Source organism: Homalodisca vitripennis, chromosome 5, assembly GCF_021130785.1.
Source record: "Homalodisca vitripennis isolate AUS2020 chromosome 5, UT_GWSS_2.1, whole genome shotgun sequence".
Lineage (NCBI taxonomy): Eukaryota > Metazoa > Arthropoda > Insecta > Hemiptera > Cicadellidae > Homalodisca > Homalodisca vitripennis.
In genome coordinates, this window is record NC_060211.1 from 145,896,592 (window position 1) to 145,914,895 (window position 18,304).

The 18,304-nt window shown below is 33.2% G+C and overlaps 1 protein-coding gene across 1 annotated transcript; it reads right to left on the bottom strand.

The window, feature by feature from the left end:
• Nucleotides 1-15,453: 15,453 nt before the first annotated feature.
• LOC124363651 lies at nt 15,454-15,930 on the bottom strand. The gene has a single exon (XM_046818911.1). The coding sequence runs from the start codon at nt 15,928-15,930 to the stop codon at nt 15,454-15,456; it is 477 nt and encodes a 158-aa protein (XP_046674867.1).
• Nucleotides 15,931-18,304: the final 2,374 nt, after the last annotated feature.

Consider the following 18,304-nt stretch of genomic DNA (forward strand, 5'->3'; position numbering starts at 1 on the left):
GGGAACGCTAATATGATTGAGGAGATCCCACACAACAGCTGTTACACTCTTCCTTTCACTTCCCGCATATATTTAGTGGTATATTTCAGAAAATCCCTATTTATTTTATGAGTGCCATATGATGGCCAGTGGAAGGTGTATTCCTGCAGAACAACTAAATAACTATTACAAAGCCTGGTAACATTAAATAAATAGTTTTATAACAGCTAATGTGTCGGAATGCTGGCAATAGATTTTAACGTAAAGAAATAGATTTCTTTTGGAATGACATTTTGAATTTTTAAATACCATTATGGTAACATACATTGAATATACGTACCATTTTTGAGTACGAGGAAAGTAACATAACTTTTTCATTATACTATGAAGAGTGAAATGAATTTTAAGCAGACCTTTAAGCCACAATCAGCTTACAATCAGGTCCAACGAAAAACGGTTTAAGATAATAACGGGTTCTTTTTACTACATATACAAGTAAGGGGACTGGAACGATTGGTTTATTTTATATTTTTGCAGTATAGTCTATAGTACTTTAATTTAATAAAAAAAGTTACTAGAAACATGTGATTTTCATACGTTTGGTATTATATCATTACCGAAGTGAATTACTGAAAAACACAATGAAAAATTTCAAATTTTATATTCTGGCGCTATATTTAGGTCTGATTAAAAAATACATCATCCTAATATTTTAAATGCTTAAAATTTCTCGTGGAGGGATGAAAAACATCTCGATATTATTTATGTCTGTTAAAAGTCATTTTAAAGTGGTTCGAATAAAAAATACCAACATAATATCCCGACCAATAATCTTTTGTACTATGTTAAAGCCTATGGGTAACCACGTATGATTGAGTGTTGTTGGATCTCCAAATACCTTGCCCGCTTTTGGAGCCAAAAGTCAATCAATGTAAATTACTATAAAAACCATAAATATCCAACAGCAAATATGTTAACCATTCTTTAGGAGCCAACAGTAAATCAATGTAAAATACTGTTTAAAAATTCATAAATGATCCAACAGAAAATTTCCTGTACAAAGCAACTGTTAACCATTCTTTAGGAGCCAACAGTAAATCAATGTAAAATACTGTTTAAAAATTCATAAATAATCCAACAGAAAATTTCCTTTACAAAGCTGTGTGTTCCATAAGATTTCTATAAAAATATTTAAAAATCTAAAAAATTATTTAAGAAAACAATTGACTAATATTTAAATTAAAATTAAAATCCTCGTAAATCCGATAAAAATTTGCTACAGTCAACAAAGGAACAACTCAAAAATCATAAATATTTTCAAATTATCTCGTAAATACAATGAAAATAGTTTATTCTACAAAATTGATACAAAAACGTTCTTTATCTTGTATTCAATTTTTTACAGTGACAACTAAGTGTAAATTATCTATTTTGTTCATCTCATTGATCTTTTGTCGTCTAGGACAGATGCACTTTGTAGTTTACTAACTCCGCAGGTATTTTAAACCCGTATTTGCCTTTTATACTATCCAAATTCACAATTTTGTACTTCTTTTTTATATTTTCTCTTTAAGATATTCCTTGCATTCACCTACTTCATTTATTGCACTTAAAAACTCTATAATTTAATAATTAAAAAATTTATTTAAGATACTCAACGAATAAAAACTTTTATAAGGGTTTTGTAGTTATAAAAATCAATATATTAATAATTATATTATTGGAGAACATATATTTTTTGGGGGTTAAATAAGCATATTTATTACAAAAAGATTTTACCTAGATCTTAACCTATTTAGATAAATAAATATATAATTTATTTTAAAATTTGCTAAAACAAAGGACTTTATGCCCTCTCGAATTATAGTATAGAGCATAACTGTCCTGTGGAGCCGTGGGGTCGTGCATTTATCTGTTAGTCTTTCCTCACAATGCCTCCACATGCGTATAGTATTTTTAAAATATTCAATTTAGTTCTTTCATGAAATAATGTATTCAAATCCCTTCTCTAAATATCAAGAAGGGAAGTAGACTGTGACAATATTACACCCGTTACTTATGGAGTCATGCAAGTTAATTCTGTTTCGCTCGTCTCTAAAGTGACTACTTGACCTATATTTACTTCTGAGAATTAGTGATTATTCAATAAAAAACTGTTATTAAAATAATCAAAGATTATTACATTTTTATTACATTCAATTTGTGTTTTTAATGTAAACATTACCTTTTCTATTTCACCTAATATTTTACATTGTAAAAAATTATTGGAGACTCATATATATATTAATATAGTACAATTAAAAAGAATCTATGTATCAAAAATAAAAATTTATTTCAATAGGTAGTATATAATATACACTACCTATTTAGATGAATCAAATGTTGTTTAATCCAGGATCAACAATTTACCGATCGTTAACTTCTTAACTGATACTTAACATGTTTAACGAAGTCATCACACAATATATTGTTTAATGTTTTCGAGTCTATGGTTTTATGAGAGTATTCAGCCAAATGCTCCGCGGTGCTATCCTATTGTATGGATCCGAAATTTAAAAATCCTCTTAACGCATTAGGAAAGTTGCCAGAGTTGGAATATTGTCATAGTTCCTCAACTTTGCTCCTACACAAATTTTAACGCTGTTTACAGTGTAACAGAACTAATTACTCCTAAGTACCCATATTAGAGTTAGCTATACTTCAGTAGTTGCAAAACGATTTTGTGCTTAGTTCATATCCTTGGTGTCTCTAATTGCCGCAAAACACTGTCCAGAGTACAGGCAAAGACCCAAATAGTCTGAACGAAAGAGCTTTGTTCTAAATTGCAGGTACTTCTCTTGTATAGCCGTAGGATAAACTCAATCTTAATCCACAATCCTTCTTTGTGTTTTTAGGACGATCCTATGTGCTCATGTTACATTATCCTATATGTCTGTTGACAGGGGTAGTCAGGCAGATTATACAAAAGATCGGAAGCTACATTAAAGATACCGTCATGGACAAAAGAGGCAAAAATCTATTGGGAGTATCTAGAAACAAATGCAATTAGTTAAGGGTACGTACTATTATGATATATTTATTATTATATGTACATTTTTGTTTTTGTGTTGTTAAGACATTTATTATTATATAGTAGACAAAACTGACAAAGTAAATTTGATAAAATCATTGCAAACAAGCAAAATCACACAAGAAATATTCCTTGTCAATACACTGATAAATACCTGAAAATTAAAATTTTTATTTCTATTTAAGGCTGCCTTTCACATAGCATGAAGACGTATAGGACACAAATATCTTTTGATAGAAAAAATAAATTTGAAATTACTCTGCAGTACATCTTGAGACTCAGGCCATCGGTAGTAGAGTCACGTGTAACATTGGCTGCACAATCTTGTGTGGTGTCACAACTTACCTCATATCTTACAATATCCATTATATAGCGGTTAGAGAGAATCCCAAATATCTTATATTAAAGATCAGTGAAGCCGGAGCCGTAGAAGAAAACCCGGTCAATATTAAAATAAGCTTTGAGGTAATTTCTCTAAAAGCTAAAGAGAAAATTAACACCAAAATAGCTTTATTCCAAAGTTAAGAGACATCAAAAACTTTTATGCAACTCTCATAGATAAACATATAATAAATTAAATTGTTGCTTCTCTTTATATATAGCAGCTCGGCGAGGATAGTTTGTAACACGTGAGCAGTGACAGGGTTCAGGGTCAGGTACTCGTATATCCGCCGTCGGTGTCCTACAGCAGAGTTATCATCGATCGGTAAGTAGCATATTTGTATGATTTTTTGGAGTTTTTACTAAATTACTAATTAAAAGAGCTAGGTGTGAAGCAGGCAGGACGGCAGATATCACGAGTATATAGTTAAATATAGCATATAACAAAATTGCAATAATTTGTCATCAATGACGAACAAAACCCAAATTTTTGTTGCGTTTAATCGACGCAAAAATCGTCAGGGAAGGAAAAGGAATAAATTACTCTTAACTCTATTAGCCCTTGTGTTAATTAAACTTAGTAGTATATTTAATATTAATTTAGTAAGTATATTTAATATTAATAACCTATTACGTTATTATATTTAGATGATTCTCTTGGCTGACTGTCACTTGTAACGTAGAAGTGTCGAGTTTCTTAACTACAATCCTCAATATTATTAAAACTATGGTCTAGCCTATCAAACGACCAAGGCAAGCCTGTGGTTTCTCGATAAACGTCGTGCTACCGTCAACAAATGGAAAATTTACTAATAATAGTATTACTGTTGTTTTGTACAAATACAATTTTACATTACTTAATTCAATAAAAATATATATACTACAAACCAAAATACCAATTTGAGAATAAATGCGTGCGAAAGATGTATAATTTAGTCATCGGCTGTTAAAAACACAAGAAAGTCGTCTATCCGAGATATGAGTCTAGGCTTGGGTTAGACAGACAGACCCTAACTCTATCTTATAGTACTAGATCATTACTTTTTTTTTAACACTGCAACAGACAAATAATTTGCTTAGTGTAGCATAGTCATGTACAATGATGGGTGGCTTCAAAAAAGATCTCGGGCTATGATACATCTTCCTCACTTCCTAAAAAATCTGTTTATTTAACATTTAAAGCATATGCAAGATACCTCACACCATTCTACCTACAAAGATATCACTAATGGGGTTATAGGAGGATATAAAGTACCTTCATTGAATAAAATATCAAGACACCACGTCTTGGTTTATAAAATCAAAGCTAAGAAATATACACCTTTCAACATATTTTCCGCACTTTAAAGTCACAAATTTACTTTTGTACGTAAGAAAACTAACATGTTTATATTTGGAAACCCCAATATCAAGAACCGAAAATTAATTTTTTAATTATAACATATTTAATTCTATAAAGTAATTGTAAAAACTCCTTAGGTTTTCATAAGGCTTACGTGTTTACTATGTTTTATAATGTTGAGAATACATTTAGAAAAGAAAAAAAACTTTATTCCCAGAAAATTTAACTTCTACATTGTAAAAGTATTTGTAAAGGCACTGTACTATACATATAATCAATCAATAGTTAAAAATCTCATGTTCTTTGCTGCGGATATTGTGAACGACATGCAACGGATAGGGATGAACGAGAAGCCACTACAAGCCTGTCTAGCCACGTAGAGGATCAGATACATTAGTTGTCTCTCCTTACAATCTACAACCTCCTCAGTGATTGATCACTCCTTGCAGATCGTGTACACTCTGCTCGGGATTGGTGAAGGGTTTAGTTGAAAACATACAGAACCGTGGCAGCGTTCTCTTACAGACTGTCATACCAGTTTGAAACAATTCAATCCGTGTAATATTAATGTCAGTAGAATGCCTAAAACTTATTAATTAATAGGTACATGTAAGAATGCTTTAGAAAACCTCCGTGTTTATTTTGCAGCATACAAAATTCTTATCGTCCACATAACGAAAGGAAAAAAACGAAAGTTACTAATAACATATGTATTATTATTCTATAGTATAATGTCCACATGAACCTACTATTTTAGTTCATTATCATATTGAAGTATAATACTGAAGTTATTCCATCATTATTAATCAATTGCTAAGTACAAGTATATTTTAACATGCGGAATCTCTTAATCTGTGTCATAGTTATTTTGGTTGTTCTTGAAGAAGAAGTTACCATGAATTAATTGCATTCAAATAAAACTAGACAGCTGAAAAAAGAAGTTTCAATCAGATAGAGTCTTTATCGAACAAAAATATTACTATTTATTTAATTTTTATAAAAAATAAAATATAATGTTTTCCAATAAATAACGCATATTTTAAAAAGAAATTAGGTTCTGACAAAAATAAATCTTGCACTTTTTCACAGAATGTTAGGAAATTATAACTTGATAACCAGATAGAGAAGTACGGGTCCTGTTTCTCATGGAATAAATAATTCGGCCTAAAGAATACAGTACAAAATTTCGATTGTCATATAAAACTGTATGAATCTTGAAAGGACTCAATACGAATTTCCATTATTAAAATATAGCGGTATGAATTTTTAATGGCAATTATAAGCAATTTTAACGTTATAAATCTTTAAGAACTTCGTTAGTTTTGAAATAAGTAACAGTTCCTCAACAGAGCTATACTCAAGCGTCACGTCTAGACAAAGTATCAAATTAGAGGAACTTTCATGAGATACTAATTTATGTTCGACAAGTTCCTTCAAGTTCGGAGGAAAACTTACCTTCATGCTTCGAAACGATACATATCTTCCTTCTCGAGCTCAGACACGAGGAGTAAATTGTTGACCCGTTTTCTAAACACGTTTTCGCACTTAACAATAAAGATGAGTCGTGAAGTACAAAACTTCTTAACTACACTCTCCTGTTTGTTTTGGTACCACGGCAAACTATGTGACTAGTTTACATAGCGTGAACTAATTTATTCATAGCTGTGAAATTTAGATTGGGTAAGACAAATATAATAAAATACAAAATGTTTAAATGAGTTTGCATGCATTTATGGGGTTTGTACATAAATACTTTACACGGTAAAATTAGTAAAACATCCATGAGGAAGCTTTAGTGGTTGCGCAAAATAAAAATTTTGTTTAAATACATATATTTTTTTAACTTTATGTACATTTTAATTTGAATATTAGGGAACAAAAATAGATTTATATTTTTACTGCAAAATTCATACAATTGAAGCTATGAAACACCGTCGATTGTTTTAGATGTAAGGGTATACCGAATATCTTGATATAAAAGCTAGTATTTAATCATCATGTATCATGTTAGTATCATCTAGTATTTAATGCTTATCAAGCATGTATTGCACATCTTCTGTCCAGCAATTTAAACGTCCCAAAAAGCTGAACACATGTGTACGTTATGTGGAAACTGTGTTAATATCCTCAACCAAGTTGCACATACCGTGAACAACATATTTTACTGTGGAACCATTCATCATCTGGTATAAAAACTTTAAAACTAAAATTTTAATTGAGCCATTCTTTACTTCTAATTACTTTACAATATAGGTTGACCAACCATTGCTTCGACACCCTTTCATCATTCCTCTAATTTCTAGAATTATCTCATATTAAAATATTAGGAGAAGCAGTGAGCTAATTTGTATCGAATAGGCACACAACCTGGTTTTTCTTTAAATCGATAGATAAATTTCGTTTAAGAAAATAATTGATCGTCTAGTTTTCATGAAGATCTAAATATACTTGTCCTATATTTAAATACTTAAAACCAAACGTCAAACACAAATATAAACATTAAACCAGTGTCAGCCATGTAGATACCACATAAAGACCATTAAACCAATTTAAAATCTTTTGAACTAGTTGTCTGATAATGATAAAACTATGATTTATGTGTCTGATTATCTGTTATCATCATTCACATTATTAACCCATTCGATACATTCCCATTTTGAACTCCACCAAAACTAGAGTAGCTGATGATAGTTTCTTTCTTAGAAAGTATTGTTCTATCGAGTTCAAAGAACAATACCCAGGTTGTTTGCTTATATAGAGCAAATGTACTCTTTGCTTTTGATTGTATAAATTGTGCCCGTAAACAATACAAATTTTGCTCTTAGGCTCTTTAATGTGTAGTTTTGTTGTTGTTTTATTTTTTATTTAAATTTCAGCGAATCTTATTTTGTTTCAAGCAATTATGAAACAAACTTTATAAGAACCAAAATTGCCCGGTACATGTGTACGATTTTTTCCCACTTTTTAACATTGTCGAACGATCAATCCCAATGGATTCAAATTTTGGGATTCCATTTTATCTGGAACTTAAAGGCTATATGTTAAAAGACATATTTTTCTACATTTTTTAAATACTATACTGTGCATGAGTTCTTTGAAACATTTGATAAGTTTATAGGAAATTAATTTACTATTTAAATAAAGATTATGCTAACCTGATCGGTAACTTTTTTTAATCTTCGATCTTCAATAATCTTTTTGGTTATTTATCATTCTTTAATATTTAAAGATTATAAATACAATGGTTGAGAATATTCTATTCTTATTTTCTTTCCTCGCCCACAATAATTTTAAAACTTTCAGCCATTGAATTATTGAGCTGTTTAGGTGTACTACATTTCAATGAAAATAAACAATAGAAACTTGATGCTGAATTTTGAATTTGATTCTGCTAATGGGGTTATGTTACTTTAACCCTACAATACTAGAGGGAAACCTTTGTTTCTTGAAAATTGTTATAAAACTGACAACAGACGTGACCAATATATTTCTGCAAGCAGGAAGAACTCGTAATATTTGCAGATTCATCACTTTCAAGCAATTGGGATATATTATTTATTTCAACTATCTAATTGGCTAAGCTGGTCATGCGTTGTTTCTTTATTGTGGGCCAATATAGTATTTTCAAGCATTGTGGGCCAAATGTTAAAGCATTAGCAAAGGAAAGTTTATTAATGTATTTCTTGATAACTAAAACTAATAATAATATCGAAAATCTGCAAAAATTTTTGGATACGTTATTAAGGAATAACTAGCATTTCTATTCATATTTTCGATATGTTTCGTTACTATTACGTATAATTTGACAAAATATTATTTAATAATCAAGAGTTTAATCGTTGTTATTAGTTTTTTTAAATAGTAATATAAAAGGCAGGCCTGATTTTGTTAAAAAAAAAACTTTGTTTGTTATTAAACAATCTCTTTCGTCGTGGCCTGCGGGATGACATAGAAGTCGATTTGCTGTTGCTCGATATCCTTGCTACTTAAGCTCTATCCGAATCCATGATGGTGAATATTGCCTTATCTCCATAGAGTTGAGCACGCAAAGACGCAAAAATTTTGGTAGTTACCGTTACTAATATATAAATTATTCTTAGATACCATCACATGAGTATGATAGCTGATAATTGCATAGGCCTTGTGGTAATTTTACTACGGTATGTAGTAAGATTGTATTGAGTTTATAAAGATCTATTTCATTATTTTGTTCATCAATAATATTCTATTAGCGTGATTATTAAAACAAGACTAGAGTTTTGTTTAGAAAACACTAAAAATTTTCTTGCAAACCATGGGAAATCGTTATAATCCTTTGTATTTATATTTTAAATATGGTTTTATTTGTCCGACGTATATACCATCTCTACGAGCGTGCAAGCATTAGGTAATCCAAATACCATTAACATTTTCGCACATAACGCTGCATTCTTCCGAAAGCACTTCATGTATAGGGTGAAGCTATTACTACCCTGGTCCCTGAAGTAAGTTCACGGAAACAGCTGCCTCGGATAATGTCTCCTGAAAATCACTTGGTAGAGAGACTCCCTCCCTGCACCTTGTTACCTGAAGAGTTCTTTGCGAAAAGTATTAGCCCATACATGTACCAGAGCATCGGAAGCATAGACATAAACAACCAACTCGCCGCATCCTCGTCTCAAACTCAGTATTTTTTCTTCAGCCGTTTAAAGAGGTAGTGCTATCCATAAATTTTTTACCGCAATACTTGTTCATGGCTAAATCAAAACTTTCATAATTGTACTTAAAAAAATGTTAATCATTAAAAACTCAGACAATATATATTTTTGGAATGTTTACTATTCCGCTGAAAGAAGTATATTCATTTGAACTATTTCATGGACATCAATCTAAATCGCACTATTAAGTTGCACATTTGAAGAAAATTATTTTTCAATCTTCATTGTAGCAAACGTACCAATATTTATAGCCTTACGAACGTGAGCGAATATCAATTATAAATTATAGATTTAAACTACGTTTTAAAAGTGTAAAGTAGTATAATTCAGGATATATACCGGTAAAAAACTATGATTTGGATAATTATTATGTTTCATGAGAGTTCAAACAGCCCTTTGATGAGAAATGCGGTATATGTTACGACAAGAGATGTAGTCACGCATCTAACGTTGTCTCGCTTCCCGTAGATAGCAGATTTCATTGTCCTGGGAATTGTTACTGAAATTGTGTTCTGAGTTCGCGGAATTCGTTGGCGTTTTCTCTCTGTTGTAATATAAATACTACGAAAATGGCTTTGACAACTAGTGAAGGTTGAAAAGAAGAGCAATCTTACCAGAACTAGAACTACAAAATAACCAGTTTTCTGATCTCATAACTTAAATTATTTATAAACACAAGGAACGGTATCGCTCAATAACACGTTAGGTGATTTAAATAATACAAGATAGCTTAAGTTAAGTGCTGAAATTGACATTTAAAAGAGTTAATTATGGTCGAAAACCTGTTCTCATATCACACATTGGCATATAGACAGTCGAGATTAGAAATTTACTAGATACAGGTATTATGAGGTTTTAAAATATGTGTTCGTCATTCATTGTCATTTATTAGGAGGGTTTACTTTTGGTTACTCATACCTTTCAATTTAACCTACACTGGGTAATAAAAACCAATGTGTTACGTCCATATAAACAAGCCTGTAGATGTCCAGAAGTGGGAAAATGCAACCGCAAATAGCGAGGTATTGGTATCAAATAGTAGATTATTAGTGACAACACACAGTGGGGGACGCAAGGGGTAGGGGTGAGGTCTTTTAGACAGACACTAATTGTCTACACGGTAGTATTCAATTGTAGAAAAAAATGTGTTATAATGTTCCCTATAAAAACCACACATTTACTATACTATAATGTAGCATCCCCTTCTTGCAGGGTGAAATGACTGAAATGTAGAGCCCTTTATCCCTCCTTATGACATCTCGACAGGACGGGGCCCTTACCACCAACCCCACTCGTCAGTCCGTAACCAACCGCAAAAGTGTGTTGAATAGACACTAGGTATAATGAATGCTCTTATCAGCTTATTGTCCTGTGTTGAAAATGTACTAAGTCAGAGATGATCTCAACTTCAAGTCGACTTAAGAGGCTTCATGTTCATCTCAAAATGCATAGACGAAGATACTACGAGAGTATGCGTGAGAACACGCAATTGCCTCATCCGCTGTTCCTTATTATTGTTCATAAAGTTCATTGTTTCTTCAACGAAGAGGATTGCACGACGTTGCAGACGACTTGTAACCCACGTAGATCTGCTGCTCTGTTCTCCTGAGCATCGACACTAACGTAAAATTGTAATTAAACAATACATTACTCTACCTTTCAATAAACAAACTTTTCATACGTGCTTTAAACATCACAATTATTGTACTAAGAGCGTTTCCCTCCCCACTTATTGTGTACAGGATTACATTTTAATCTAAAAGAAAAATTACTGTTTGAAGTATTCATGCCGTTTCCAAAGAACAGGTAGGAAACATGATGTGTTAATTTTTAATCCAGTCTAACCACGTACATAATTTATTACCATAATAAAAATATATGAAATCTAACTTAAGTTAGGTTCTATTATTGACCTTGTTTATTACCATTTTCATAAAACTTTTTATATATAACGAAAAAGAAGAAAAAAACTTACTACCTGCTTTACCATCCTCTTACTTTGAAATTCAGAGGCCAGCTAAACATTGTGAGACATTTTTGAATCCATCTAGAGTATCATGTTTAAATTTTTTTTATAAACTTTTAATCGTTATGAGAATTACTAATATTTATTCTCATACCATATTTAGGGGCAACTTATTAAACCAAACATAGTTGCGCAAACGTTGGCGCCCAATGAGAGGTAGGATACCAATAATTTGCTCAAAACAACGTAAGACAGTATTAAATGTTCTGGCTTTTACCGTTGTATTTTATTCTTTGAAATCTTGAGAGTTTTAAAAATTGGAAGGTTTAAATAAGTGCATATGATGTCCTAATCAAAAAGGTATCATTTATATTTGAGTTTTAAGTAGATAATATTTTAAAAACCTGTAGAGTGTTTACATAATTTCTTATTTTTTTACATTTTGTGGACGTCAACAAATATAAATAGAACTATGAGACAGCCTTGCTTACGCTTAACGCTCGGTCTATGAAATGTTATAAGAATAATTGGTATAATTAACTCATAAAATGAAAAATTTAGAAACCTTAATTTACAGGTAAATGTAATGTTTTTCGCTATTTCAATGTTAAAATATTATTTCTTTTCGTTGCATTTTTATTTTAAAAAAGCCTAGAAATATATTTTAAAAACGTGTTTGTGAAACTGCTAGAGAGTTAATTAAGAAATGGTCCACGTTGTGAAGTGAGACATCTAACATCCAACATGGACAATAATTCAGAGTAAATAAAATCGTGAAATAGTCTGTCAAGAAAGCAATGAGAGTATGTAATACTGCCGGAATTGGCCACAAGTCAACTGTAAACCGATCTTGCAAGACAGCTAGAGTGTTAATTAAGAAATAGTCAACATAGTGAAGTGAGACATCTAACATCCAACATGGACAATAATTCAGAGTAAATAAATCGTGAAATAGTCTGTCAAGAGAGCAATGAGAGTATGTAGTACTGCCGGGAATTGGCCACAAGTCAACTGTAAACCGATCTTGCAAGACAGCTAGAGTGTTAATTAAGAAATAGTCAACATAGTGAAGTGAGACATCTAACATCCAACATGGACAATAATTCAGAGTAAATAAATCGTGAAATAGTCTGTCAAGAGAGCAATGAGAGTATGTAAGTACTGCCGGAATTGGCCACAAGTCAACTGTAAACCGATCTTGCAAGACAGCTAGAGTGTTAATTAGGAAATAGTCAACATAGTGAAGTGAGACATCTAACATCCAACATGGACAATAATTCAGAGTAAAATAAATCGTGAAATAGTGTGTCAAGAGAGCAATGAGAGTATGTAATACTGCCGGAATTGGCCACAAGTCAACTGTAAACCGATCTTGCAAGACAGCTAGAGTGTTAATTAAGAAATAGTCAACATAGTGAAGTGAGACATCTAACATCCAACATGGACAATAATTCAGAGTAAATAAATCGTGAAATAGTCTGTCAAGAGAGCAATGAGAGTATGTAATACTGCCGGAATTGGCCATAAGTCAACTATAAACTGATCTTGCAAGGACAGCTAGAGTGTTAATTAAGAAATAGTCAACATAGTGAAGTGAGACATCTAACATCCAACATGGACAATAATTCAGAGTAAATAAATCGTGAAATAGTCTGTCAAGAGAGCAATGAGAGTATGTAATACTGCCGGAATTGGCCACAAGTCAACTGTAAACCGATCTTGCAAGACAGCTAGAGTGTTAATTAAGAAATAGTCAAACATAGTGAAGTGAGACATCTACCATCCAACATGGACAATAATTCAGAGTAAATAAATCGTGAAATAGTCTGTCAAGAGAGCAATGAGAGTATGTAATACTGCCGGAATTGGCCACAAGTCAACTGTAAACCGATCTTGCAAGACAGCTAGAGTGTTAATTAAGAAATAGTCAACATAGTGAAGTGAGACATCTAACATCCAACATGGACAATAATTCGGAGTAAATAAATCGTGATATAGTCTGTCAAGAGAGCAATGAGAGTATGTAATACTGCCGGAATTGGCCACAAGTCAACTGTAAACCGATCTTGCAAGACAGCTAGAGTGTTAATTAAGAAATAGTCAACATAGTGAAGTGAGACATCTAACATCCAACATGGACAATAATTCAGAGTAAATAAATCGTGAAAATAGTCTGTCAAGAGAGCAATGAGAGTATGTAATACTGCCGGAATTGGCCACAAGTCAACTGTAAACCGATCTTGCAAGACAGCTAGAGTGTTAATTAAGAAATAGTCAACATAGTGAAGTGAGACATCTAACATCCAAAATGGACAATAATTCAGAGTAAATAAATCGTGAAAATAGTCTGTCAAGAGAGCAATGAGAGTATGTAATACTGCCGGAATTGGCCACAAGTCAACTGTAAACCGATCTTGCAAGACAGCTAGAGTGTTAATTAAGAAATAGTCAACATAGTGAAGTGAGACATCTAACATCCAACATGGACAATAATTCAGAGTAAATAAATCGTGAAATAGTCTGTCAAGAGAGCAATGAGAGTATGTAATACTGCCGGAATTGGCCACAAGTCAACTGTAAACCGATCTTGCAAGACAGCTAGAGTGTTAATTAAGAAATAGTCAACATAGTGAAGTGAGACATCTAACATCCAAAATGGACAATAATTCAGAGTAAATAAATCGTGAAATAGTCTGTCAAGAGAGCAATGAGAGTATGTAATACTGCCGGAATTGGCCATAAGTCAACTATAAACCGATCTTGCAAGACAGCTAGAGTGTTAATTAAGAAATAGTCAACATAGTGAAGTGAGACATCAAATATCCAACATGGACAATAAATCAGAGTTAATAAATCGTGAAATGGTTTGTCAAGAGAGCAATGAGAGTATGTAATACTGCCGGTATTGGCCACATTCAACTGTAAACCGATCTTGCAAGACAGCAATTATTCTCAGTGAGCAAGTTAACCCATTTCAGTGAATGTCACTTTTTCTACTCAATCTTTACAGCAGTACCAGCTTCATAGCTTCACAGTCAGCTTTATATTAATTATAACATCATCAGAAGATTTATTTTCTCTAAAATATTCATGAGAAATGATAAAAATATTGTTTTAATATCCTTTCGCTTTTATATATGAACTATCTAAGGTGTACTATTATCGACGCAAGGGTTGTATAGAAGCAGTTCTAGAGAACTTGAAATAAAACGAAACTATAAGGTTTTCTGGCCTGAATTTATCAAAAAAATTGTTTAGTACGGTGATACATATTAAAAGTTCCCACAACCTCACTGTCAGCTTAAGTTATAGTCAATAAAATACCCAAAATTATCGAAACCTATTACTAGAGGGATGAAAACATTTCATTTCTGTATGTTTGCCCACACAATATCTCGAGAACAAAAATGATATTTTGCATTGAGATTCCTTTCTATAAAAGCAACATCGTCATTGATCATTGAGCATGTTCCTCCATGGAATTTGAATCCACATTATTAAAGGTTTATATTGGTACTTGCAGAATAAATAAATGTTTAATCAAAGTAAATACAATTTATTTATTTATTTACATTCCAACGACAATACACCAATGTACACTTTACAACACGTTGATGGCTCATGTTAAGAATAAAACAAAACAGCAAAAATTAAACGAGTAAAACAAGCAATTGGATATAACAATAGCTATGCTACAAAATGCTTAACTGTTATGCACACATGTAATGCAATGCCTTACAACTAAATCTGACATTGAATACTTAAACACTACACAACGAAGAAATCCGACAACTCTGCCACAAATGCTAATAATACGGTGACTAGAAAGTACTACGAATTAGATAACAGAAAATAAAAAGAACAACGGACTTAATAATAACTATAACAAGGCAAAAATCAGAGCAATGAATAACAAACGAATAAATAACAACACCATAGAATAACAAAACTATAGAGAATGTGATTAATAACAAAAAAGAAATTGCAATAAGACTATGATTATGACTAGAAGAGATGACTAATGCAGGTCTGGGCTGGAGTCCGCAACAATGCATTTGATGGCTCGAAGGGATGTGGAGAAAAAATCCACAGACGAGCTAATGTCGTTGCCGAGTCGCATCAATCGTGGGATGGGGCTATGTCGGAGGTAGTTCCTGGCTGCATGACTCAGCTCGAACAAATGCTGCTGCCTTGTTCCTGTGGGGATGCGAAACCGGATCATCTCAAATAGGCTGAAGCAATTGATCTGACAGTTTATGATCCTGTACAGGAAGGAGATATCAGCAACTCTTCGTCTGCACTCCAGACTCCGAAGACCGTACGCAGCCGATAGCTCGTCCACTGAGACGTCAAAGTACCTCATCCCAGAACGGCATCCCAGAAATCGCACAAAGCGTCTCTGCACCGACTGGAGCTGTTTGATATGTCCATGTTGGTATGGGGACCAGACCACAGAACAATACTCCAGCAGCGGGCGAGTAAGTGTCCTGAACATAAGGGCAGGAGCGCCGGTACTCAGCCCGTGTTTAACTGTCCGGATAATCAAACCCAATGACCTTGAGCCACTGGATCAAATGTGGCTGATGTGGGAGCCAAATTCGAAAGACGAGTCGATTAAGACGGCAAGGTCCCTGATTACCTCACATCTCTCCACCCGGGATCCGTCCACGGAGTACTCAGCAAATATAACAATCTTCCTCCTACTATAGGTGATAAGTTTGGTCTTCAAAGGGTTCACGGACATTTCGTTGGAGGTGCACCAATTAAGGACATTGTCCAGGGCGCTCTGCAAAACTTGGCAGTCGTGGACAGATGTTACCTCAATGAAAAGCTTAATGTCATCAGCGAATAGCAGGAAGGGAACACCAATGGCTTCCTTGATGTCATTTATGAATATCGAAAAGAGAAGAGGACCCAGATGGGAACCCTGGGGCACTCCAGAGCTTGCAACAAAGGAACAAGATAGGTGATTGGCAAACCGGACGAACAATCTACGATCAGAGAGGTAGCTCTTGAACCATCGCAGTATTACCCCGATGACCCCGTATCCCTCCAACTTAGCAAGAAAGTGCCGGTGACTTATTTTGTCAAAAGCCTTGCTAAAGTCTATGTAAACTGCATCTACTTGATTTCTGCGGCTAAGAGCGTCCATCACATAACACTGGAGTGAAAGGACGTTTGTTTCCGTTGACCTTCCTGCGAGGAAACCGGATAACATGCTTGAAGAGAGGCTGCAGCATGTCCAGAATGAGGCTCTCAAACACCTTACTCAGGACAGATTGCATCACAATCGGTCTGTAGTTAGTAGCGTTCCTGCAATCGCAAGACTTCATTATTGGGATCACGAATCCATCCTTGAGTGAGCAGCATCAGGGAAAATTCCAGTGGACAAGCTGAGGTTGAACAGAAAGCAGAGCGGAGGGGCAAAACTTAAGGACCCCCGGAGTAACCTCATCAGGACCACATCCCTTAGCAGAGTCAAGAGCAACGAGTTTTCCGTGAACGGCTGAGTTTCTCTGTAAACCTTAGAGTCGGTATTTAATAAAATTGTATGACATTTGGTTATGTAACATAGTGACACATGTAACCTAATGGAAAGAGCTATAAACTTGAAATTTTGTATGCAATGTGAGCGAAACCTTTTACGCGACATGTGGGTGGGTGTATTACCTTATATATGTGCATTTGTGATTGTACGTATGGTTTAGCATACTACAGGAAGATACTATAGAAGTGTATAATATAGAAACTTTTAATCTTTATAATAAATCAAATGCATTTTGTTTTAAACATACTATCTGGGCATTGTTTTTGGTATTTTCAATTAAGTTAATGGATTTAAATTTTATTTTACTGTATCATACAAATAAATGACCATCATAGAGTGTTAGGAGCTTGTTTCAAAAAACAAAACGTCCGTATTAAATCGACTCTAAGGTTTACAGAGAAACTAAGGATCTATTTCAGAATAAGACTAAAAGGGTGAAGGAGGAGGGGTAGGTAAAGGGGTGAAATAACAAATGGGTACTAGAACAGTACGACTTATATTAGAAAGGAGTACTCAAATTCAATGTACTCAATTTATTTCGACGTGTTGTAGTTTTTGTGCAATATTTACCCTTATATTTTTGACTAATACATTTTTTGTTACAAGTAACTTGTGAGATCGAGGATTGCAGAAACGAGATATTTAGGCATCGTTGTGGAGAGTAAACTGGCTGTCGTCGATTACCATAAGTTTTTATGACATAAAGGAAACAGGAAACCGTGGTCTATTGAATGGAAAGACATTCTCAAATCTCTGACGCGTAAGCTTGACAACTATAAACGCTGTTTAACTCTAAGGTTTCAACGCCTAGTTAACTCAGTTTTTAAAGTTTTTCCATGCTAAAAAATGTTTTAGGGTTCAATTATACCGAAGCTTATATATTCCACATTACATTGTTTTTGTAACATTAAAATGCATTTTCAGAGCACACGGATTTTTTATAGTACAAGTGTGTATAATGTCTATAAATTGATATTTCGAACTTTACCGTTTGTTTTTCAAGGTCAGAATAAGTAAGAAATGTCATACATAGAACAGTATGGTCTTCCTTAGTTAACCGTTTATTTGAATGCATGTGCTTTTATGGAAATAACTATTTGTGCACTATTTGTACAACTATTTATTTATAAGCAATTAAGCAAACCTAGCCTTTATCGACTTACCGTTCAGCATTTCATAAACGCAAATTTTTTATACACTATTTAAATGACGCGATCAAGCATATGACCTTTCAAAATATTTCACACTCATATTAACACAAATATAGGCTACTATAATTCAGTATTAACCTTAGTAGTCATATTTAAGTTTAACTCAATAT

Bases quoted from the DNA above. Each gene is read 5' to 3' on its own strand.
- LOC124363651 (XM_046818911.1), bottom strand. From the start codon at position 15,930: ATGTTCAGGACACTTACTCGCCCGCTGCTGGAGTATTGTTCTGTGGTC.